The 23660-nt window shown below is 44.4% G+C and overlaps 2 protein-coding genes across 2 annotated transcripts; one reads left to right on the top strand and one right to left on the bottom strand.

The window, feature by feature from the left end:
* Nucleotides 1-1242: 1242 nt before the first annotated feature.
* On the bottom strand, nt 1243-10168 carry arcn1b (archain 1b). The gene is made up of 10 exons (XM_061216898.1): nt 9936-10168; nt 7251-7514; nt 6023-6202; nt 5646-5851; nt 5395-5559; nt 5036-5201; nt 4657-4804; nt 3887-3995; nt 3544-3748; nt 1243-2713 (listed from the first exon to the last, which is right to left on the bottom strand). Exons 1-10 carry the CDS (start codon nt 9936-9938, stop codon nt 2624-2626), a joined length of 1536 nt encoding a protein of 511 aa, XP_061072882.1. The 5' UTR covers nt 9939-10168; the 3' UTR covers nt 1243-2623.
* Nucleotides 10169-12030: 1862 nt separating this feature from the next.
* LOC133108479 (porphobilinogen deaminase-like) lies at nt 12031-22916 on the top strand. The gene is made up of 14 exons (XM_061218036.1): nt 12031-12245; nt 13009-13062; nt 13928-14000; nt 14456-14505; nt 14673-14728; nt 15385-15462; nt 15681-15758; nt 15980-16055; nt 16482-16595; nt 16914-16952; nt 17178-17301; nt 19333-19382; nt 20742-20828; nt 21130-22916. Exons 1-14 carry the CDS (start codon nt 12222-12224, stop codon nt 21304-21306), a joined length of 1080 nt encoding a protein of 359 aa, XP_061074020.1. The 5' UTR covers nt 12031-12221; the 3' UTR covers nt 21307-22916.
* The last annotated feature ends 744 nt before the right edge of the window (nt 22917-23660 follow it).

A 23660-nucleotide genomic window follows, 5' to 3' on the forward strand; every position in this document is an offset into this window, starting at 1 on the left:
CCTCAGAATAAGCTTTGTAGTGAATGTTATGGTCAAGCTCAACTTCAGCAAAGGGCAGCAGTGCTTAATACACAACTCTAAAATGTGCCATTTCAAAGGGCAAAAAACTCGCTACTCTACTTCGCTACACAAATCTGAATGTCCTGGATGTGCGGGGGGGGGAGACGTACCTGAAAGCAGACCTTCTGCACCACGCTGGAGTTCCATCCATCACAGAGGGTCACTGGGGTGCTCATGCTTGTGTATGAATCTACATGCAAACTCAAACAGCCAGTCAGAAACTAATCTGCAGATTTCCTTCAGGTTTTCTGAGACACGAGCAGAATCTTGCAGAACAGGGATGTTCACTCTATGCCGACCTCTATCTGCACCGGTACAGACAGGCAGGGATCTCCTCACGGAGTGAATGGAGAAACACACCAACCCAACGGCTGTCCTCTGACAATAATGAGAAAGGACATAAAAAAACAACCAAAACGTCATGACAATGACTGCAGACGAGGGTGTCTGTGCTGTGCCTTCTCCACCATCACCATCTCTTTAATGTCAGATACATCACAAAGCCTGGCTGGTGCTTATCTGCTTATCCATGCGTTAGCACCATTAAAGAAAGACACACACCCTCCCCTACAGCTAGCAGGGAAGCCATTAACACCCCCTGTTCCCCCTCCACAAGCCCCAAATAAGGACACGCCTGGTGTCATGACCCACCCCCATCTGTTTGAGTGTAGCAGCTGATTGTGAGAATTCACTGGATTTACCCCCCCCCCCCCCATTTCTTTCAGTCTCCCCAACCCTCCACCCCCCCATTATTATTGATCCATTTACACCCCCTCCTCTGTGTCCTCAATATAAAGCAGGTCACAAACATAGACACATTCATGACCCTCCAAAATCACTCACACCCAGGATAAGGATGAGAATAATACAGATAATCTATTATATTGTGTTCTCAACAAAGGGGATACAATACATAAATCCTTATTTTAAATAAAATCAATCAAATGATTATGAATTCACATATTAGCAAAATAGCTATAATACCAAGCTATTTCTTGGTTTCTGCACATTACTTAAAAGAGCACAGGAAAGGACCTCAATGTGTAAAATAAGTGAAGTAATAACTGGGACCGCTGTGTGTGTACTGAGCCTATGGTATAAACTATAGGGCTGCTGTCCCTATAGACGTGTTCCCCAGTGAGAGCTGTATAAAAATTAAGTTGAAAACACACTGCCCTCATCAAACTTTCCAATAACCTTTAATTGTTTAAAGATTCTTTATAACCTTTATTTTACACTGGAATGCAAGTGTCCCCACTCTGCTTATTCACAGGGTTATAAAACCATTTAAAATATTCCCCCACCATAACCTCAAAACAAAAATGAAACAAATATTCAGCATTTATTCTTCTTAGGTCATCTCTTGGCCAGGGGCCCCATACCCCAGACATCCTGTGCCTGACGCAGTGTGCTGCATTAACCCCTTCTTTGCAAGTGGAAGGGCCAGGGCTGCAGGCGGCACTGGGCTCAAACTCGACGGTGCCAGATCACACAAACTGCATGTCTATCAGTTACCCAAATGGCCGCCCTCAGATAAGTGCCATGTATATTATAGTTTTATCATTTGTCTGTTAAGCCTGGTCATTTTCCTGTCCTGTCCCTAAGCATGTAAACAGAGCAGCTTTCACCAGGTCTGGGAAGTCTATTATGACAGTTATGCATGATGAAATGTATGTATCTCTAGGATTAATTATGTGTGTATATAGGATGAATGCACAATGGCAGAAGCACTTTAATGTAAAAGGTATTCCTGCCATTTGTGGACATTCAATCTCATTTTTGGGGTTCATGTTAGATCCATACTGCTACACTATAGGGAAGCCCCATCTGTGCACAGGAGACCCCAATTAGACACCCCTTTGGTGTCGCTTGGCTACAGAATCATCAGAGGAAATGGGAGTAGGTTAGAGCAGCCTACAACATTGCACAAAAACATGACCTGATGAATATTACACATACACCTGTGACCTGTTCTCACAGGGTGAAAGGTGAGGGTCAGACACACAGGAAAATGACCAGGTTTGATATGGTTTATACTTTTTCGGAAACCTCTCCCACCGAGATAAACAGGATGAAAACATGCTTTTGTCTGCTGAACGGAGATGCCCAGACAGTTTTACAGAGGGAACGGCTGGGTGAGAAACACGAGTGGAGTGTTATCAGAGCGGTGTGGGTAGGTGTGTGCGCGCGCGCGACGCAAAGCTGAATGTGAGGGGCTTCAACAGGGAAATGAGACAATGAGAAATGTCAGAGGGAGTGGAGGCTGGATCTTACACCTCTCCGCACAGGCACAGGTGGAGCATTCCCCACTAGTCCCTTCGGCACAACCGTCTCTGCCCAGTGCGGTCGCAGTCTCTCTTCCTTCACGGTTGCGTTTGCTGATGCAGCACATTTTTGCGTTCGGTTTGACATTACTCATACATATATCATTTATATTCTCATACAAAAGTTATAGACACAGCCGTACTGCACACTGTGGTGAAAGGGCCGTTCAGCGCTTCAGTCCCATCAGACGTGCGGCGTCCCAGCTGTAATTCAGGCAGTCTGTGTGCAGCTTTGGCCGTTACAGGATCTCGTACTTCTCCACCAGGAACGCCGTCTCGGAGGAGAACTTGACCGGCGCTTCCCCGTCCACCTGCGTCACCTTCACAACCTGCAGAGCACAGAGGAGCGGACCGAAAGTGAGAGGGGAAGTTCTACTTTTGTACCCTTTTCAGAATGTTTTTTTTCCCCCAGAATTCACTGTTCTAGAACTCCATTACTAACTATTAGAATTTATTTCCACAATGCGTAATTGTTTTGGATTATGTCCATCTGCACGTTACTGAGCTTGTCTGGTGTACTCAATTGCATCAGGCAAGACCAATCAAGCACAGAAAATTCAAAACAATGATGTATTTGACCCGGGTCTCAATGACGAGTAGTGATTGTTACATCAGCAATTGAATGTTCAGTTAATAACACAAATCTGATGTATACACCTTAACAGGCAAACAAGCAGACAGGAAGTACAGTACTGTGCAGAAGTCTTAGGCACCTGTATAACATTCTGTACAGATAAGATTCTTTCAAAAATAATTCAATGAAAGGTCCTAAATAAATGTACTATACATTTTACACTACATTTTTGTAATTTGGCAGAATAGTTCAAAACTGAATCAAATCAATATTTCTTGTGACCACCCTTCACATTAAAACTGCATCACTTCTCTGAGATATAGAACTGCCACAGTTCTTCTGCAGACCTTTGTTGGCTCCTTGCTTCTGATCTCAGACAGCCTTGATCAAGTTATGTAAAAAGTGGTAAATTGCTTACAATAATGAATATTTGGAAATCTCAAATGTGTTATTTTATACTAACACACACAAAAAAATAAACATATATATAATAAAGTTTAGGGTGCCTAAGACTTCTGCACAGTAATGCACATAAAGGGGTTTAAACTGAGAGGGAGTGTGAGGAGTGTGTGCAGAGGCACGTGCCTGGATGTCGCAGTAGTTGTGTTTGGAGACGAAGGAGACGTGGACAGGGAAGAAGTCGCCGGGCAGGCCGGCCATGCTGAACTCCAGGCTGCCCGTCTTGTTCTTGGCGTCGATGACGGGGAGGCACCACTCCAGAATGTTCCGCCTGCTGTCGTGTCTGTACTCACCGTCCAGGTCGCCGATCACTGGCGCGCCCACCCCGGACCTGCAGGGGGACGGAGACGCAGAAACGGACATGCGGTGTCACACACAGAAATAGTACATCGCAAACATGGAGGCACCAGACACTCGCGAAGCAGCTGTGAAAATAAACTGAAAAGCTATTCGGTGTTGAGCTACTCACGGAACAGGAATGGTGACGATGACATCATTGAGTTGGAGCCCTTCCTCCTGAAGCTCGTACTCGATGTTTACATCACAGCCTGTGGCGCCCTCTGATGGCCAGCAGTTTACTGCAGGGACACGAGTGAATTACAGCTCAGTGGTGTAGCTCAGTGTAGTGGAGTGAATCTGAGTGCACAGGTTAATGGGAAGTAGATGAGGCAAACTGGTGAGTGGGTGAAGTGGGGTTTGCTCGGCCAGTTCACCAGTGCAGCACAACCTGATTGCTGTGACAATCTCTGAAGACATAACCCTTAAAAACAACCTTGGTGCCCTTGACCTTTAGCTGCTGCTCAGCTGCTTTAGCTTGTGTGAGGAATCTGAGGGAGTGAGAGGCTGGGGTTCAATTCCCACCACAAACTCAGCAAATCTAACTTGTTACACGGGTGGTGTAGGTCAGTGTTCGGGTGGTGTAAATGAGCATGTAGGTTCTTCTAGTTCAGTATTCGGGGGCTGTTGATCAGTATTTGAGTGGTGTAGGTCAGCGTTCTGGCAGTGTAGATGAGCATCTAGTTAAGAATTTGGGTGGTGTAGATCGGTGGTCGAGTGGCGTGGGTCAGCGTTCGGGCGGTGTTGGTCAGAAATTTGGGCTGTGTGGGTCAGTGGTCGGGTGGTGTAGGCCAGCATTTGGGGGGTGTAGGTCAGGGTTTGGGCTGTGTGGGTCAGTGGTCGGGTGGTGTAGGTCCGTGTTCAGGCGGTGTGGGTCAGCTTTCGGGCGGTGTAGGGACTCACTGGTCAGAGGGATGAGGGACTCGTCGGTGGTCTGCAGTCTCCACTTCAGCACACCCACATCACTGTTGAGAGGGAAGGACTTCTCCGGGTTCTTCAGACCCAGGATGGAGGAACTGCTGAAGAGCTTCTTATCCACATTGGGGTGGGTCTGTGCACATTGGGGAGAACCAAAAATGTATTATCTTGTACCAAAGGATTTCATCTTAAATGTAATCTGCAAAAAAAGACCAGACCCTGCCCTGGTGCAGTATCGCAGTTGGTTCAGTTCAAAACAAATACAAAAGAAAAGCACCATAAATATTTTAACCGAACTTGAAATAGAAAACCCTACACACTGAATACGGCGCATGTAGCAGGAGTGTCATTCTGTCCTACTCACCTGCAGCTGAAGGCCCTTCTTGTCGTCATTGTTGAGGTGCAGGCGGACACGCCCGGCCTTGTCATTGCTCACTCTCAGGGTGATCATGCCCACCACTTCCATGTTCTGCAGCCCCCCGTCCCGCCCACAGGTCAGGGAGATCTTCTCCTCCACTCTCATATGAACACTGAAGAGGAGGGGGAGAGAGTGAGAGAAAGAGCCAGTCACTCTCTCAGACAGAACAACCGCACCAGCATTTCACTATCAGTGTCCATGGGCTAATGCTAACGTAAGAACATACAATGCAACTCACTCAATGATGTTCTCTACGCACTGGGGAGGAGAAACCTGGTGTGTTATGGAGAACCAGCAGGACCTACCTCTCCACATTGACGGGGGCAGGCAGAACTTTAGACACCTCTGACGGCCTCTTCCCTGAAGCGGGAGCAATGACGTCCACACCTTCTGACTTGAGCTTGTCCACGAAGCTGTCCACCTCTTTCCCCCGGGCCCCCAGCTTCAGGGCCTTACTGGGGCCGCTCGGCCTGCAGGGAGAGTGCCAGAGAAGTGTCAGCGATGCAAACTCGCCTCGCACGGAGGCTTTTTCAATCCCACAATGCTCTGCACATACCGGGCAGGTGCCGGCGCCGCCTTTGGCTTCTCTGGCTCGATGAGCACGTCAGTGATGATGGTGGCAGAGTTGCCGCTGCCCATCCCAGAGCTGCCAAACCCCCCGAAGCCTGGAGACTTCTTTCCAGAACGTTCTGCATCGCGCCGGGCCTGCTGCAGCTCCTTGGCCTTCCGCCGCATCTCCGCTTTGGCCTCGCGCTCCTGGGTCTGAGGGGGAAAGAGAGGAGAGGGGCCTTCAAGCCTGTGCCAAACTCAAATATTGGACAAACAATATATACTAGTAGACCCTGTCTCAGGAACTGTTCATGCACTCATTGTTGGTGGGGTTCTGTCTGAAGGAGTGCGTAACCTGATCCTGGATCAGTTTGCCCGTCTTACCTCTCTGACAGCGCGGAACACCTTCTCCTCGTGTGAGTCCATCTCGGTGAAGGTGCGGATCTGGGCCAGGTTGACGCTCTCCCTGTACCCCAGGGCCACGATCTCATCAAAAGCGAAGATGAGGTCAAAGCAGTGCTCCGAGACCTCGCCCTCCTCCAGCACTCGACAGTACTCCGGGATCTAAGCAAAGAAGCCAGTAGACCAATGATGACCAACCCCACTCCATAAAAGCCAACCCAACGCTATACTAACCAACCCCACACTATTATTAACCAATCCCACTTCATGAAAGCCAACTGCACTCAATGCTAACCAACCCCCCCCCATAAAAGCAAACTCCACTCAATACGAACCAACCCCACATAATATGGCCATTTACTGTGATTCTCATGTGCGCATTTAATGAGTTAATAAGCTTCACTGTGCATCATCAGCACACAGGCTTGAGTTTCACTGTGCTTTTCATGAGCACACAGGCTTAGTGCGAACACCCAAGAGGCTTCAGTGCCAGACTGGCCATTTTAAGTGCATTCTGAAAGCTCGGGCCAGTCTCAGCATAAGTCCATGTCACCTTTATCCCCCTCACATCGATAGTACTGTTGTATAATTCAATCTCTCATCCGAAGTCAGGAAATCCTCCATATTGTATGCATTTTGATCTATCAAAGAGGCATTTTGTTTTATTAGACAGCACCGAGCAGCGCTCGCATGCTGTGAGGAAGGAAGGGGAGAGCAGATGGATTATGGTCCTGTGCTTCTCTGGGGCGTTCAGGATGCTGGATATTCATCAGGCTGCACTCAGGTCTAATACCGCATGCACATGGATCACGTCGACGGAAAACCACAAGTCGTTATGGTAGACGAGAGAAAAATTGTCAAATTTGATTAGGACAGCACAGAATGGCAACAACACGAGGCACTTGTTGTTGAAGATAAAAAAATGACAGAACTTTTTACCGTCATATTCAATGGAATTTCAAACCGGCTGCGACATGACACAAAACAACATAAAAATGTATTATGTTGCATTTTTTCTTAACGCAGATATAATGAGCTATAACAAGCGCAATCCACCTTTTTCTATCCATGTTAGAAATCACTGAGCAATGTATATTCTATTTCCCATAGTGCCGTCGTGCCTTTTAACCATCCCAACATTGCTGCTCATCAGTCTACCGTGATCCACGTGAATGCAGCATTAAGCGCAGGCAGCAGGACTCGCCCGTACCACGCGGGAGAAGAGGCGCAGGGTCTCCAGGTCCTCCAGGATGTTGCTGTTCTTGGTGGTGATGAGCACCATGTAGAGCTTCTCCAGGGGCTGGTAGACGTAGCGCACGCTCTCCGTCTCCACGAAGGTGTGCTGCTTGCCCGTGTTCATCAGCTTGGGGAAGGCGGCCAGCAGCCCCTCCACGCGCGTCCGCGTCATCTCCACGAACTGCCGCGACACGATGGCCTTACCCGCCTTGGTGCACAAGGCTGCTGCCAACAGCACCTGCAGGAACGAGCGAGAGTCATGTGATTCTCTGTGTATATATATATATATATATATACACACACACGCGCACGCGCACGCACACACACACACACACACACACACACACACACACACACACACACACACACACACACACACACACACACAAACCCCCTGAGGGCAACACCAAGTTCCTGTTAACAGGGACAAACATATCTCTGTTCAAACAGGCCAAAGCATTGTGAGAAAAGACCAAATCATCAAACCCAACCCCACTTAGAAAACAGCAAAAAGAAAATTACATAAATACAAGAGTGAAATGACAATAAAGGGAAAGTATTCATAAAGAATATGACCCCCTCCTCCTGAAATGTCTCCCTCTGTCTGTTGCCTGCCTGCACTGAGGCACTCATAGTGCTGCTGGGGTTCACGGTCCTGCAGGGCTTCTGAGGAGGGCTAGGTCTCTGCCTGTCACAGGTGCCGCAGTGAAGCATCCATCAGGCAGCGGAAGACACCATGCTTGTTACCAGGGTAACAAAACTTTCCTCACTGGCTTTCCCTTAAGGGAACCATAGATTCCAGCAGAGCTACCAACTGCCCACTTTAAATAGCATCGAATTCCATTTAAAACAAAATGGCTTCCCGTGTCCTATTAAACAGACACCCAAATGAGAAAGGGAACAACCATGTAGATCAGAAGAATATTAGAATTAGTGGCATTCATGTACAATGCCCATGTCTCATGACATTGTGTGTCAACGGTTGAACGGCAGACTAATTCTACTAATTCAGCCAGGGCAAAGAAACCAACCAAAATTTAAAATGCAATACAAAAAGGTCTCATTTCACTTAACATAACTCACTTGAATTGATAGAAACCAAGAGCATACGTCAAGTATTTTTTGTCACACAAAATGCAAATACCTCATGACTGCCTGTCACCATGTGAACCTCCGCCCATCCCATAAGCAAAGAAAACCGGTCATACAGTTGAATTTACAGTACATTGTATTTAATTATGACTAAAGTAGCTGACACAATAGGCCTACTAGTCTCACTTCCTTGGGGTTTTTTTTTTTTTTTTTTTTTACAATGCACCGAGGGTAGCTGTGCACGGGTTGAATGTTACTGGAGAACAGCTGAAATGCACAGCACTTTGGGTGAGAGTCTGTACCGTATGCGAGGGTTAGGTTATTTATGCTATGGATCAGGTTTTACTGCTCGGGCACATGCAGCCATTTACTGTGAGGGTTTACAATTCCCCTTATACAGCACATGCAGTGCTTTACTGCATCAAATTATTAACTTCTATAAATGGCACTGTGAGGTGCACATTAAAGGGACTGTATCATGACCAGTCACATCGTTTACTGAACATCCTTTGCTGGAAGTGCTGAGCAAACAGCAAAATCAAATAAGACAATGATTAATGCACACAATTAAATTCAGTAACTGGATCTAGCTACACTGTCAGACTAAGACTGCAGTTGGTTCAGCTCTCTGACTGCTTGATGGGTTTGGAAACGTGGTAATTACGATTTATGTGACTGCTAATCTGCGATGGACCACTTTCTTTAAGGCAACAGGCAACATATGGTGCAGTCAGTGGTGGTAAGAGCTATGGGACTGACAAAAGCTTGATCTATGAGTTAACATTGCACATTAACCCTCAACATGGGGTCCAAAGCCACTTACTTCCTGTAGGTTTGAGAACTAATGCTAGATATTATAACTTACCCAATGCCTAAAGGATATAGGCACATAAAGCTGTTAGGAGAAACTGTTCAGTTTGCTTATGATTTCTAAAAAGCAAACCATGTGCAAGCCAAATAGAGTACTTGGCAACCCAACTAGTATAACATTAGATCCACTAAATTATGTTCGAGCTGTAGTTTTAAAACTTCACCTTGTCGCCGGGATACATGGGAGTTCTCTAGTTAGCAAGATTGCATTTACGCCATCTGACACACTAACACTGGCTTTAGGTTACTAGCTAGGGTTAGGCTTGCTGGGCATGTCTTGTGGAACCCTGCAATGCATTGCGACGGATGCAAAATAGATAGTTTGAGCATTTCTGAAGCATCTAAACCTACTGCTAGTATAGCATAATGAAACTGCATTAGCTAGCCTAGCTAACAACATTGTCTTTGATAGTACTGCCTTGACAGATCACTGTGTAGCCAAATGCCAATTTAACTGATAGTGACATCAACAAGCCTAGCTAATCTACAAGTAAAGCGTAGTATCAGTCCAGAATCCACGTTAAAAAAAACTCTCCGGGAGATTACCAGGCATTGACCACACTTTGGAGAGGACAGACAGTAATGTTAAGTTAAGATGGTTTTATTTTCTATGAAACGTCGAAGTAGAAGAAAAAACAAGGATGTACGTAGACGAGATAAACGTCAACAACGATACATAAAATATTTCTGTGCTCACCATATTCACTGTGTGCGATGTCCTATACGCTTTTAAATCGCTGATTTATGTAGACATTGACGGTACAACCTTGATGTTAATCTTTCTCTCCCGAATTATCTCTCCGTTTAGTACCCACAGAACTCGCGTCTTTCTGCCCGCAGCTCCAAGATGGCAGCAGCGTATAGCCACTGAACTCTACGGTAGAGCCACGTCTCCAACCGGAAGTTCTGCTGGAGTCAAACGTGCACGTTGAGAACTCGGACGTCACCTTGAATGAGCTGGAGCGCACCTGTCTGTCTGTCATTTACATCTCTAAAATGGAACGTGAATGTGAATTTGTACATTGACATTTAAAAAAAGACTAATATTCCCCGAGTTAATAAGCAAAAATAACCCTATCAACCAAAATGAAACCACGAGCGCATTACTCTCATGTGTTTCTCTGAATTCAAAGTCAAATTAAATGGAAATCTCAAATAAGTGCAGTTGGTTTTTTGCCATTATTTAGTCGCCCTAATATTACCACTTTACTATCACTGTTTTGATGTGGGTGTATGCGACATTACCCATGCAACTATGCAATGCAGTCTGTAAGTATTTGGACAGTGGAACAATTTCGTTTGGCTCTTTACTCCATCACATTGGATTAGAAATTAAATTATTAATATGAGGTCAGACATACATACATAGCCCCCATTTTAGGGGACCAAAAGTAATCGGACAGTTGGCTTCTCAGCTCTTTCTGATTAGTGAGGTGTATTCAATCACTTCCATTGTGCAAAAATAAGGAAGCTTTAAGTGTCTAGTCTTAATTCTAGGCTTTTGATTGTTGTTGGAGTCTGTTATTGGCATTTATGAACCGGAGGACTAGAACCTTGCCAATAAAACTGAAAGAAGCCATTATGAGGCAGGGAAAAAAACAGAAACATAGCCCAATTAATAGGCATACCTAAACAAACTGTTTGGAACATCATTAAGAGAGAGAACTGACAGAAAGAGAGTAATAGCAAATGGGCGAGTAGGCCAAGGAAGGCCTCACATTAAAGGTGACAGTCTGCATGTTTACCTCATATTCAGAGCCAAAAGAACATAATTTGTATCACTGTCTAAATACTGCAGGGACTGCACTGTAATTGTGCAATCCTACCAGAGACTTTTTATGCTGTGGGGAAGCGAGGATACATTTATTTTATTTTTTCTTTCATGAATCCAGTGGTTACAACCTTGTTAAAACCTCTGAATACTGAACATGAGTGCTATTGCGTGCTAGAACCCCTCACTTAACCTACATATAAAATATATTGTTCATGATTTAAATGAATAATTATTATTGAGAATTACAATTATCAATTAAATCGCTGAATTTATTGATAAGTCATTCTCCAGTAAACTGGTGAAATCAACCGACAAGTAAAAATACACTCTATATCAGATCTTAATTATTTTATTAAAAAGAGAAGCAGTCAATTAGAATAATAGATTGAAATCATACATTCTTTATTGAATGTTGGCTCACTACTTCTAACTTACAAAACAGGAGACATTAGACAAGACATTGAAATGAAATGACCAGAAAAATAGAGAGAGAGACTGATAAGCCAGACCTTGCCAGAGTATTACCCTCTTCCACTTTCAGTACCACATGAACAAAGGAAATCAGCTAGAAACTCCTTCTACTTCAAAAACCCATTTGCCAACACAACAATTTTGTTTTCCTGTGGCCTGTGGCCATGTTAAATACAGTATGTTACCCCATAGGGCTGGAAGATGCTCATATTCTTTTATGACAAGTCCCAGCCTAAAAGGAAAATGATGTCTTCAAAGACTACTTCAGCAGGAGGAAATTCATAGATGGTACACTGAGATTAGGATATCAGCATGACTTTGGTGTTGGTGGAAGGGAGACAGACTGCATATTTAGAAGCAAAATAACTTTGTGGGTCTTGTATACATCTGCTCTAAATAATTACATAGATAGTTTCTCTCTGTGTGTCTTTCTCTAATACCATAATCTAAACAGTCGAAATCTGGCAACACTCGTTGATCCTACGACACAATAAATTATTTTTTTAATCTGTAACCGTGACACTACGCGCATGCGCGTCATGTGCTAACGGAAGTGACATTCCCTTCCCTGGAGGTCGGGGAAGGAAGGCTACCGGCAAAATGTGTCTGTCTTCCTCTTCATTGTGATATCTTAAATCAATACAGGCGAAACGCGCAGTTCAATGTATTCGGTGGGGAACTGTCATCGGTACAGTCAATCTGTCGGATTCTATCGCTGGATTTAAAAAGCACGCCAGTATGTCGGGTGAGAGCAGTACTCAGGTGGGTCTACAGAGCACATGAACAATTTCATAAACTACCTCCACCAATCCTTGGATTTGATTGGCTTTCGTGAAGATCAATCTTTTATTTGTAGGTTGTCCATTGGAAAAGAAAGTAGACGGCGTGGTCGTTAACTACGCTTTCGTTTAGAAAATAGCTAATATAAGGACGTTGATTCTGTAATTGTTCTGTGTCTTATCTTTCTGTCTGATCAGTTTATTTCGCACTCGCCAGCTACACTGTTAACTGGATGTTCGTCATACAGGAAGTTTGTTCGTTAGCTAATAACGTTAGCTAGCTAGCTAGCTATCTGAAAATGGTAGCATTTCATAAACTAGTTTTATAATCTAGCAACTGTACTGCTAGGCACATTGTTCTCCATTTTGATAATTTCCCATTATTGGATCTTGTGGTTTATTGAACCTCTAACTTTTATCCAGACGCGGTAAATTAGTCGCACAGGTAAATGGACCTTGGATATAGTCTGGAAGTAATCCCTGAATTATGTACATCCTGTGTATAGTGCTTTTTTAGCTAACTGCCTTTCATAGATCACACGACCATTGAGTTGCAACCATTTTTTATACAGTCTATGGTTGCAACACCAGTTCTCTAACCATTGTACGTAGTTACAACACTCCAGCCCACGGGTTCTGCAAGTTCTTACGCACTACGAGACCGTATGAACATCCTTTTGTATTTGATTGTGTCCCCAAGAGATTGAATGTACAGAATGTTTTTAATTAATAGTTGTGTTTTTCAGGACGGCAATGGGACAGCTGGGAGGGTCATTCGGATTGGAACAAGAAAGAGCCAGGTAATGCCATGGATGTATTCTTGCACTCTCACCTTGTCAAATAAATATAATTTGAGAATTGGAAGGATTGTGTTACCACTGTAATACAATAACTTAATATCTTGAAGCTTACCTGTCAGTTTGTTAGCTGATTACATTGAACACATAGTTGTGGATTTGGACAGTTGAGGGTGGAGTGATCACTTCAGGAAATAGGTTGCTGCATCATGGTAGGTTAGATGGAGGTTAATTTAACAAGTTGTTATATTGTTAAAATGCTCTTTCTATGGTTTTTGATTGACCTGTATTAGTTTGAATATTTCCCATAAATACAGCAATGAGCCCACTTGCTCTGTACTTTGTTTCCCATCCATCTGTTAATTTTATTAATTTATTCTTAATTATTTCTGTATTGAAATATTTGGATACATTGTATTTCATTAAAATAATCACATTTACATATCAGTATCCTAAGAATGTAGGCTATTGAAGTTAGAGAATGACCAAGCAAAATCTCAGTTGTTTATTTTACTGGATTGCATTATATTTTTATTTAATATGTCTCTATTTTCTCAAGATAAGTTGAATTGCTTTCAGTAGTGTAGCGATTGGAGTGTCATTGTTGAATAACCTCAAAATCTATTTGTTTTTCTTAGAAAGTAGGCAAGGCCAACTATTTAATGGGTTAAATTATAGGAATGTCACTTAAAAATAATAGGAAGTAGCTGGGAATAATAATACGTTTGGCAGATCCTCGGCCCCCTTATTTATTTATTTAATTTCCATTTGTAAATGCAGAATATATGTTTTTTTTCTTGCTGGATATGGGTATTGCTTTATGGTCATACCCTGGGTCTGTTCTGTTTGTCTGTGTCTGAATGCTCAGCTGGCTCGCATCCAGACCGACAGTGTGGCTGAGAAGCTAAAGGAACTCAATCCAAATGTCCACTTGGAAATTGGTGAGAATGAGAGAGCCAACACGCCCAAGCACACTCGCGCAGGCACACACGCTCAAACTCCACCCAAGTGCTCATTCTCTGTCCTGCGTAAAACAGCATGCAGACTGTGTCTCACAATCATACTAATGAAAGTGTATGAGCGAGCGAGTGAGGGAGTGAGAGAGTGAGTGAGTGAGGGAGAGACACTCAGAAAGACTGTGAGGCTTTCAATAGCTGCCAGTACAAATAGGTGGTGGCAGTGTATACTGTTCAGACAGTAGCATTAGTTGGTGCTTTACTTGCTAGGAGTTTTAACCTACTGTCCCTCTGCTATAGGATTGGCTCTGCCATGTGCTTCCCATTTGCTATAGGACTGGCTCTGAAGTCTAGTGTCCCCCTGTTAGCTCTGAGGTCTACTGTCTCTGTGTGTAGGACTGGCTCTAAAGATGAAAAAAAACGTATTTTTTGTGTTCTAGTTGGCATGTCGACAACAGGAGATAAAATCCTGGATACAGCTTTATCAAAGGTCAGTATGCAACTGTGTCTCTTAAGAATAGATTTGAGTGCAGTTTTCTAACTGGATGCTAATCATTTGTATGTGAGCAAAAGTTTTCAGTTTTGTTATGTCTTTCATAAATATTTTGTAATGAAATGGGAAGAAGGTTCATTGTGTCTTTATTCTGCCATTTTCAGATTGGACAAAAGAGCCTTTTCACTAAAGAGCTGGAGAATGCACTGGAGAGAGACGAGTAAGTGTGCAGTCAGTGCAGCTCGGTGTTCCTGCCCTCTCCAGCAGTGTTCAGGAATGCGCTCACGTTGCACTCGGCATCTGACACTAGCGCGCCCTCTAGTGTTCAGGAACACGTGTTGCAGCTTTTACACCGTAAGGGTGATGTGACGCTGATGTTTTGTGAGCCTCCTACCTGGGGAAGAAAAATGCTGCAATAAGATGTGAAAAATGGTTGGTTCAAATCAGTGAGTCAATGGTGGTATTCAGTAGGTCTACCATTTTTGGTTTTATTATATCTCACTTTCCCATAACTAATAGTCAGTGGTGATTGTTGGGCTGCCTTTTCTGAGGTCCCCTGGGTATTTTACCTGGCATGTCCTGTCTCTGCCTACATTCAACTTTGCTGTTGCTTGGGTGCTTTGATGGTAAATCGATAGGATGTTCTACTGTCTACTGGCCGGAGCTACAGACATAAATTGATCTGTGAGCCAGTACATTTCGGCGGTGTTTTTGATAATTACTGCTCACCTTTTAAATTTGCTCAAAAAAAAAAAAAAAAAGCCACTTAAATGTTTCATGGATTTCAGTTTAGTGCCCACTGAAATGTGATGATTGTAGTATTTAAAGAGTTGGATTCAGTCTTTCATTATCTGTTCCTGTGTGCGTTCCCTTCAGAGTGGACTTGGTAGTGCACTCCCTGAAGGACCTGCCTACCACACTGCCCCTGGGGTTCACTATTGGAGCCGTGCTCAAGTGAGTACAGCATGTCTAGTGATTTTGTTATTAAAGAAGATGATTGTGAGTGCTATTCAGCTACTTCCATTGTCCAAATCAACCTATTTGGAGTGAAGTATGTTAGTGTAATCTCTTGTTGTGCTGTGCTTTGTTTGTGGCTGTCTGTTTGGGACAGTTGGGTGTACAGCGTGATGTAAGGTATCGATTTGACTTTCAACAAACACTTTCTCTCTTAGGCGTGAAAATCCACATGATGCTGTGGTCCTTCACCCAAAGCATGCAGGGAAAACACTGGACACCCTGCCAGACAAGAGGTGAGAGAATAGCAGGGAGGATAATGGGAAATGAAGGCAGGTGTGGTAAAGGAGAGGTCAATCTCTGCTGGGCATTATCCTTTGAGGAGATACTGAAGACAGCAGTCAATACTTTCATGATTTCTTAACATTTTAGACAAAACAAACTTTTGTCAGTGATGCTGCCATTTTCCGTGTATTTATTTACAAAAAGTGCATTTGTAAATGTGTGTCTTTAACAGTGTGATTGGCACCAGTTCTCTTCGGCGTGCGGCACAGCTGAAGAAGAGGTTCCCTCACTTGGAGTTTAAAGACATTGTATCCTTCCCAGCATGCCTAGCCTAGCTCTCAGGTCTTCAGTGTTTGAAACTATTACTTTACTTTTCAACCTACGCTGAGTTTTTATACCTTTTCTCTTTTGTCCCGATATGAAAAGCGTGAGGCCCATTTCATGGCTGAAGCACCAAAAATTTGGAAGTGAGCATAAATGTGTTTGCTCTGCTTTCAAGAGTGTACTGCTAGTTTGAGTTGCACTTTCACAGTTCAACATGACAACCCAGCCAGTTGACACCCTCCCTCCCCTTCTGAAAAACAGTAGTATCATATTTTTTTCAGACCTTTTTGAATGCTAACTTGAACCCGCCCTGAAGTAGCTTACTGCAGTGTGCTATGTGCGCTGGTAGGCTTGCAGAGGAAATGAATGGTGAACGCACATGGGTGTTTCTCCTGAACCAGGCCTCGTAGAGAGGAAACCTCAACACTCGACTGAAGAAGCTGGACGAGAAGGACGACTTCGCCGCCATCATACTCGCCACGGCAGGGCTGAGACGCATGGGCTGGGACAGCCGCGTGAGCCAGGTATGCCTGTGATGTCACTGTAACGTTCTTTTCCGATAAACTAGCCAAGAGGCATGACCTAAAATAGTCAATACAGCAGCCGTACGAAATGCATGGAGGAAAACGGAACAGAAAATGGTCAGCAGAATTGCAAGAGAAAAATAACGACCGTGCATCAGGTGAATTTCGGCAGTTTGAAGTCGCGCCAATGAAAAATACTGCCGAAATGGTTACAAACATCAGCTAAAAATGTTATTTTTTAAATCTCGACCGAAGCGTTCTGTTTTGGTGGTTATGTACAATATTGTTTGAAAGACTGTTCTGTTTGTTCTGTTGCAGATACTAGGTCCTGAAGACTGTATGTATGCTGTTGGGCAGGTGAGTAGATTTACAATTTATTTTTATTTTTATTGTATGTGATTTTTAAATTGATGTCTAATATTCAGTCCAATTACTTCCTAATTTGATGTTTTATTCTTTATTGCCACTGTAAACTGCGATACCTATTTTCAGTTTTATACTTGTATTTTGTGTGACATTACTATGCGCTGTGTTTTTCTGTTCTCAACTGATTTTTTTTGTCATGCTGCTCCTGTGCTGTAGGGGGCGCTAGCAGTTGAGGTGAGGGCGAGAGACAAGGACATCCTGGAGATGGTGTCCGTCATGCACGACCCCGACACTGTGCTGCGCTGCATCGCTGAGAGGGCCTTCATGCGACAGCTGGCAAGTCTCCCAGAACCCGTTCTCAGAGCAGCCACACATCTCATTCACAAGACTCCGCCCACTCTATCCTGAGCATATACAACATACACGGGGTTTAGATTCTGTCCACGGCAAATGCAGATGTAGTGTGCATGCGTTCATTGTAATCCAGTGCAAACATGCTGTCCTTTGATGTTCTCCACATATTGTCAGTTTAATTTACAGTGCATCCGGAAAGTATTCACAGCGCTTCACTTTTCCCACATGTTATGTTACAGCCTTATTCCAAAATGGAATAAATGCATTTTTTCCCTCAAAATTCTACACACAACACCCCATGATGAGAACATGAAATAAGTTTTTTTGAAATTTTTGCAAATTTATTAAAAATAAAAAACTAAGAAATCACATTTACATAAGTATTCACAGCCTTTGCTCAATATTTTGTTGATGCACCTTTGGCAGCAATTGCAGCCTCAAGTCTTTTTGAATATGATGCCACAAGCTTGGCACACCTATCTTTGGGCAGTTTCGCCCATTCCTCTTTGCAGCACCTCTCAAGCTCCATCAGGTTGGATGGGGAGCGTCGGTGCACAGCCATTTTCAGATCTCTCCAGAAATGTTCAATCGGATTCAGGTCTGGGCTCTGGCTGGGCCACTCAAGGACATTCACAGAGTTGTGCTGAAGCCACTCCTTTGATATCTTGGCTGTGTGCTTAGGGTTGTTGTCCTGCTGAAAGATGAACCGTCGCCCCAGTCTGAGGTCAAGAGCGCTCTGGAGCATCCAGGATGTCTCTGTACATTGCTGCATTCATCTTTCCCTCAATCCTGACTAGTCTCCCAGTTCCTGCCGCTGAAAAACATCCCCACAGCATGATGCTGCCACCACCATGCTTCACTGTAGGGATGGTATTGGCCAGGTGATGAGCGGTGCCTGGTTTCCTCCAAACATGACGCCTGGCATTCACGCCAAAGAGTTCAATCTTTGTCTCATAAGACCAGAGAATTTTGTTTCTCATGGTCTGAGAGTCCTTCAGGTGCCTTTTGGCAAACTCCAGGAGGGCTGCCATGTGCCTTTTACTAAGGAGTGGCTTCCGTCTGGCCACTCTACCATACAGGCCTGATTGGTGGATTGGTGCAGAGATGGTTGTCCTTCTGGAAGGTTCTCCTCTCTCCACAGAGGAACGCTGGAGCTCTGACAGAGTAACCATCGGGTTCTTGGTCACCTCCCTGACTAAGGCCCTTCTCCCACGATTGCTCAGTTTAGACAGGCGGCCAGCTCTAGGAAGAGTCCTGGTGGTTCTGAACTTCTTCCATTTACGGATGATGGAGGCCACTGTGCTCATTGGGACCTTCAAAGCAGCAGAAATTTTTCTGTACCCTTCCCCAGATTTGTGCCTGTCTTGGAGGTCTACAGACAATTCCTTTGACTTCATGCTTGGTTTGTGCTCCGACATGCACTGTCAACTGTGGGACCTTATATAGACAGGTGTGTGCCTTTCCAAATCATGTCCAATCAACTGAATTTACCACAGGTGGACTCCAATTAAGCTGTAGAAACATCTCAAGGTTGATCAGTGGAAACAGGATGCGCCTGAGGCCAATTTTGAGCTTCATGGCAAAGGCTGCGAATACTTATGTACATGTGATTTCTTAGTTTTTTTATTTTTATTTATAAATTTGCAAAAATCTCAAAAAAGAAATTTTCACGTTGTAATTATGGGGTATTGTGTGTAGAATTTGGAGGAAAAAAATGAATTAAATCAATTTTGGAATAAGGCTGTACATAACAAAATGTGGAAAAAGTGAAGAGCTGTGAATACTTTCCGGATGCACTGTACATAGGCGTGCATGGTGTCCAATATTTCACATAAATGTGTTGGATTGGCATTCATTGCTGTCCTCCATCTTATTCAACTGTTTTTTATGGATGATATTGAGATACACCGAGTTCTGCCGTAATGTAGCTATTAATCCAGTACTGTGCAAAACTTATTTTCAGGGAAGCTCATTATCTCTCTCTCTCTCTCTCTCTCTCCTTCCCTCTCTCAGGAAGGGGGCTGCAGTGTACCGGTGGCAGTGCACACAGAAGTGAAGGACTTTCAGGTAATGGCAGAAGTCTGCGTCATTTGTTGTAAAAGAAAATAATAAAAAATGCCATCCCTTACCTTGCGGTGTCCCCCAGAGCTTGATTCTAGGTCCTGGAGGGACGATCTATGTGCTGGTTTTTGTTCCAACCAGTTACCTTCATTTTAGTTCTAACCACTCTATAAACTACACTGGTTCACACCTCTGCTGAATCAGTAGAATCTTTAGGATACACCTGCAGTCTGTAACTGTAGCTGATGCTTATACACATATCAGATTTAGACACGATTGAGCTAAGTAAATAATTAAGAGCAGAAGTTTGCGCAGAATCAGAATCAGAGCAGAATCGGCCCTTGCCGACTGAGCTGTGCAGTAGCGGGCCTGTGTTCACGGTGTGTGTGAGACTTGTGCCCCTCGCTGTGTCTGTGTTCACGGTGTGTGTGGGACTTGTGCCCCTCGCTGTGTCTGTGTTCACGGTGTGTGTGGGACTTGTGCCCCTCGCTGTGTCTGTGTTCACGGTGTGTGTGAGACTTGTGCCCCTCGCTGTGTCTGTGTTCACTGTGTGTGTGAGACTTGTGCCTCTCGCTGTGTCTGTGTTCACTGTGTGTGTGAGACTTGTGCCTCTCGCTGTGTCTGTGTTCACTGTGTGTGTGAGACTTGTGCCCCTCGCTGTGTCTGTGTTCACTGTGTGTGTGAGACTTGTGCCCCTCGCTGTGTCTGTGTTCACTGTGTGTGTGGGACTTGTGCCCCTCGCTGTGTCTGTGTTCACGGTGTGTGTGGGACTTGTGCCCCTCGCTGTGTCTGTGTTCACTGTGTGTGTGAGACTTGTGCCTCTCGCTGTGTCTGTGTTCACTGTGTGTGTGAGACTTGTGCCCCTCGCTGTGTCTGTGTTCACTGTGTGTGTGAGACTTGTGCCCCTCGCTGTGTCTGTGTTCACTGTGTGTGTGAGACTTGTGCCCCTCGCTGTGTCTGTGTTCACGGTGTGTGTGAGACTTGTGCCCCTCGCTGTGTCTGTGTTCACTGTGTGTGTGAGACTTGTGCCTCTCGCTGTGTCTGTGTTCACTGTGTGTGTGAGACTTGTGCCCCTCGCTGTGTCTGTGTTCACTGTGTGTGTGAGACTTGTGCCCCTCGCTGTGTCTGTGTTCACGGTGTGTGTGGGACTTGTGCCCCTCGCTGTGTCTGTGTTCACTGTGTGTGTGGGACTTGTGCCCCTCGCTGTGTCTGTGTTCACGGTGTGTGTGAGACTTGTGCCCCTCGCTGTGTCTGTGTTCACTGTGTGTGTGAGACTTGTGCCCCTCGCTGTGTCTGTGTTCACTGTGTGTGTGAGACTTGTGCCCCTCGCTGTGTCTGTGTTCACGGTGTGCTGTGCTTTTTCAGCTCTACCTGACTGGCGCTGTGTACAGCCTTGATGGCTCGGACAGCCTGAAGGAGACCATGCAGACCAGCGTCGAGCCAGGCAATGAGGTCTGTGTCTCTCCAGTTTCTCTCTCTCACTCATTAAAGTTTCTCTCTCGCTCCCTCGTCCTCATTCTCTCGCCCCGCGCATCTCTCTGGCGCTTCACTATCTTTCATTCTCACTCATGTTCTCTTAGATTCTTTCTGTGTTTTCTCTCTCACTCCTGCCTTTGGGGAAAACCTTTCTCCTTGATGCTTTCGTGTCTGTACTGAATCTCAAACAAGGGGGTAGAACCGGTTTTGTCCAGCCCCGCTGTGCGAGACGCGGTTGTCGGAGGGCCGGTTTGACTTTTCGGGGCGTCCGCTCCAGGTGGAGGAGGCGGCGGTGGACGAGGGCGCCCATCGGGTGGGGGTCACGGCCAGCAACGTGTCGCAGGCGGCCCAGGACGCCGCAGAGAAGCTGGGGATGGACCTGGCCAAGCTGCTGCTCAGCAAAGGGGCCAGGGAGATCCTGACTGTGGCCAGGCAGCTCAACGACGCGCGCTGACGTTCCCCCTCCTGGGCCTCACTCTCACATGTAGGACCAACCATCCTGACTTTGTACGCCTGTGCGTGGCAGAGAGGGGGCGAAATCTGCAGCCGTTATGAGTACAAATGGGTGTCCTTCACTGATCACGGTAAACCCAGGGATCGTGTGTGGTTGGACGTTGTTAATCAGTCTGCCATGTGAGGCTCCTCTGGTGCTAATATGAAAAACTCATCCGGGGTTTTCTTTTACATACTTGCATACTTCTATATCGCTTCAAAAATATATATAGTGCCGATTTCACAGGCACGGATGAAGCTTTAAAATTGAGACAAAATCGAGTTTTGTATGGGGAATCTCCATTCAAAATTGAATTTGGTCGAGGACGAAGCTTAATCTGTGTCTGTGAAACTAGACCAAAAGCATTATGGGCAACCGTTATAGAAATCCCAATAGCAGTAGTGTCCTGGAATGCTGATCATGTTCGAACTCTTTCGGCACATAACACATCTGACATGCTGGCATCTAAACGATGCAAACACTTGAGCAGCACTGGATATTTTCATAGTGGCACTAGCTGCAATTTCATACTTTCTTGAACCCTCTGGTCCAGAAAGATGCAGTGAAAGCTTGTGTGTGAATGTTCTGAGATTGGTTTGAAATATGCTACATAAATATTACATTTATTATTATTTCACTCACCACCTGAGTAATTTCAGGGTCAGGTTTGTGAATGCACCGGGATTTTACAGGAAAGGTTATTTTTGTAAATGAGGATGTAAAGGAGATGGTTGTAAGTTAGCTGTATGACAAAGAACAATGTTGCTGATGCACTTCAAACGCCATGCGTGCCATAATTTTATGCGACTGATCTAAATGTCCTTCCCTAATACATGGGAATGGCCCAGCAGTTACTCTGCAGAAGGCACAATGTCATATCCACCCAGCAAACTATATGAATGTCATAAAGTAAACTGGCACAGTAAATTATGTGACTGTGAAGAAGTTCCTCCACCATCTCTGCAGTGCTTCCATAGCTGCAGAACAGACAGAGCGATTAGCCCTTTCGGTCCCAAGCCATATGGCACCAATCAAAATGATGGCTATACTATAGTTTTGAGCCGCTATTAAAACCCTAAAAAGATTTCTCAACCAAAGCCAACATTGGGATTTGGGTGGAGCCACTTTATATTGGGCTTGGGACTGAACGGGTTAAAATCCACATTCATGGGCCAGTATGGCATGCTGGAAAAAGCTCTAAACAATCCAAAGGTTACTTGCTCAGTTCTAATATCATCCCACATTCGCCTGTGTCCATTATCCGTATAGCTGTGTGTTTTTAAAAGGTTTTAGCTAATGGATTTGAATTTAATATTGAGCCTGAAATGTAAACCCACACACTTCTACAGTGTAAACCGCAATAAACGCAGAGCGTATATGGACATTCTGCTGATGCTGCAGTATGTGCCTTCTAAATGTAAACATGCTGATCAACCTTACATGAGCCATCAATATATAAACGCACTCATTGGCCTTACGTTAGTGTTTACACAAACAAAACTACTGTATAATTTTACTGTCTCGTTTATGCTTTGTCTGTGAGTTATAATAAAGCTATTTCTTACAAAGTATGGAAGTAAGCTATTCGGTTTTCCTTATTTAGCCTCAATTTGCTTTGTAATCGTAAGACACCAATAAAGTGTTGAAAGTCCTGGTCAAGGCATGTTCTATATAAACCATTTACAGGTGGGCTATAAGTTCTAAAATGTGCTGTAGTTGAAAATGAGAGATTGCTTGTTCTAACACCAAACACTTTTGGAAATTGTTTGGCATCTTCAAATGTACAGAAACACTGCTGAATGTTGACTAAATAGTTTGAATACACTTTTTCATAAAAATGGCAGCAGAATGCTTCTAATTGCACCTTTTTACACAGTCTAACCTTACCAAGGAATGTTATGATAATTTCAATATATCAGATAATATGCACCATTTTGTATTGGCTGCTGTTATTCTGCTCATTAGCTCTACATCCAGATAATAATTGTTACATTTGTATCCTGACTCATTCTTCTGGTTGACCTGCAAGCACTTTCCCTTCACAGTACCTGCAATTGCAACTGGCAGTGTCGCGTCACTATGTTATGTAAAATACTTACCTACTAATGTTTCTGCCAACTCCACTCTGGGGTGCAACTGTAGACTTGGTTGTGCCTTAGACATGAATGAGAGAACTGCCCCCGTTACGCAATGTTGCACAGTTAAGGAGCGGCTCTTATGCAACGGTCCTGAGAGATGGAAAATCTGTTTTATGCCTTTTATACAGCGGATACATGCATATCAGCTACCTCATAAAGCATCCGCTAAGATTAGTC

This window comes from Conger conger, chromosome 13 (assembly GCF_963514075.1).
Source record: "Conger conger chromosome 13, fConCon1.1, whole genome shotgun sequence".
In the NCBI taxonomy this organism is placed as follows: domain Eukaryota; kingdom Metazoa; phylum Chordata; class Actinopteri; order Anguilliformes; family Congridae; genus Conger; species Conger conger.

What these genes read in the sequence shown, in the direction of transcription:
- LOC133108479 (XM_061218036.1), top strand. Translation starts at nt 12,222, where the DNA reads ATGTCGGGTGAGAGCAGTACTCAG. An exon ending in TTGGAACAAGAAAGAGCCAG is followed by an intron (nt 13,063 to 13,927) that starts GTAATGCCATGG and finishes CTGAATGCTCAG; the next exon opens with CTGGCTCGCATCCAGACCGA. An exon ending in GCGTCGAGCCAGGCAATGAG is followed by an intron (nt 20,829 to 21,129) that starts GTCTGTGTCTCT and finishes CGTCCGCTCCAG; the next exon opens with GTGGAGGAGGCGGCGGTGGA.
- arcn1b (XM_061216898.1), bottom strand. An exon ending in GCGGCGCCGGCACCTGCCCG is followed by an intron (nt 5,560 to 5,645) that starts GTATGTGCAGAG and finishes CTCTCCCTGCAG; the next exon opens with GCCGAGCGGCCCCAGTAAGG. An exon ending in GCCCCCGTCAATGTGGAGAG is followed by an intron (nt 5,202 to 5,394) that starts GTAGGTCCTGCT and finishes CCTCCTCTTCAG; the next exon opens with TGTTCATATGAGAGTGGAGG.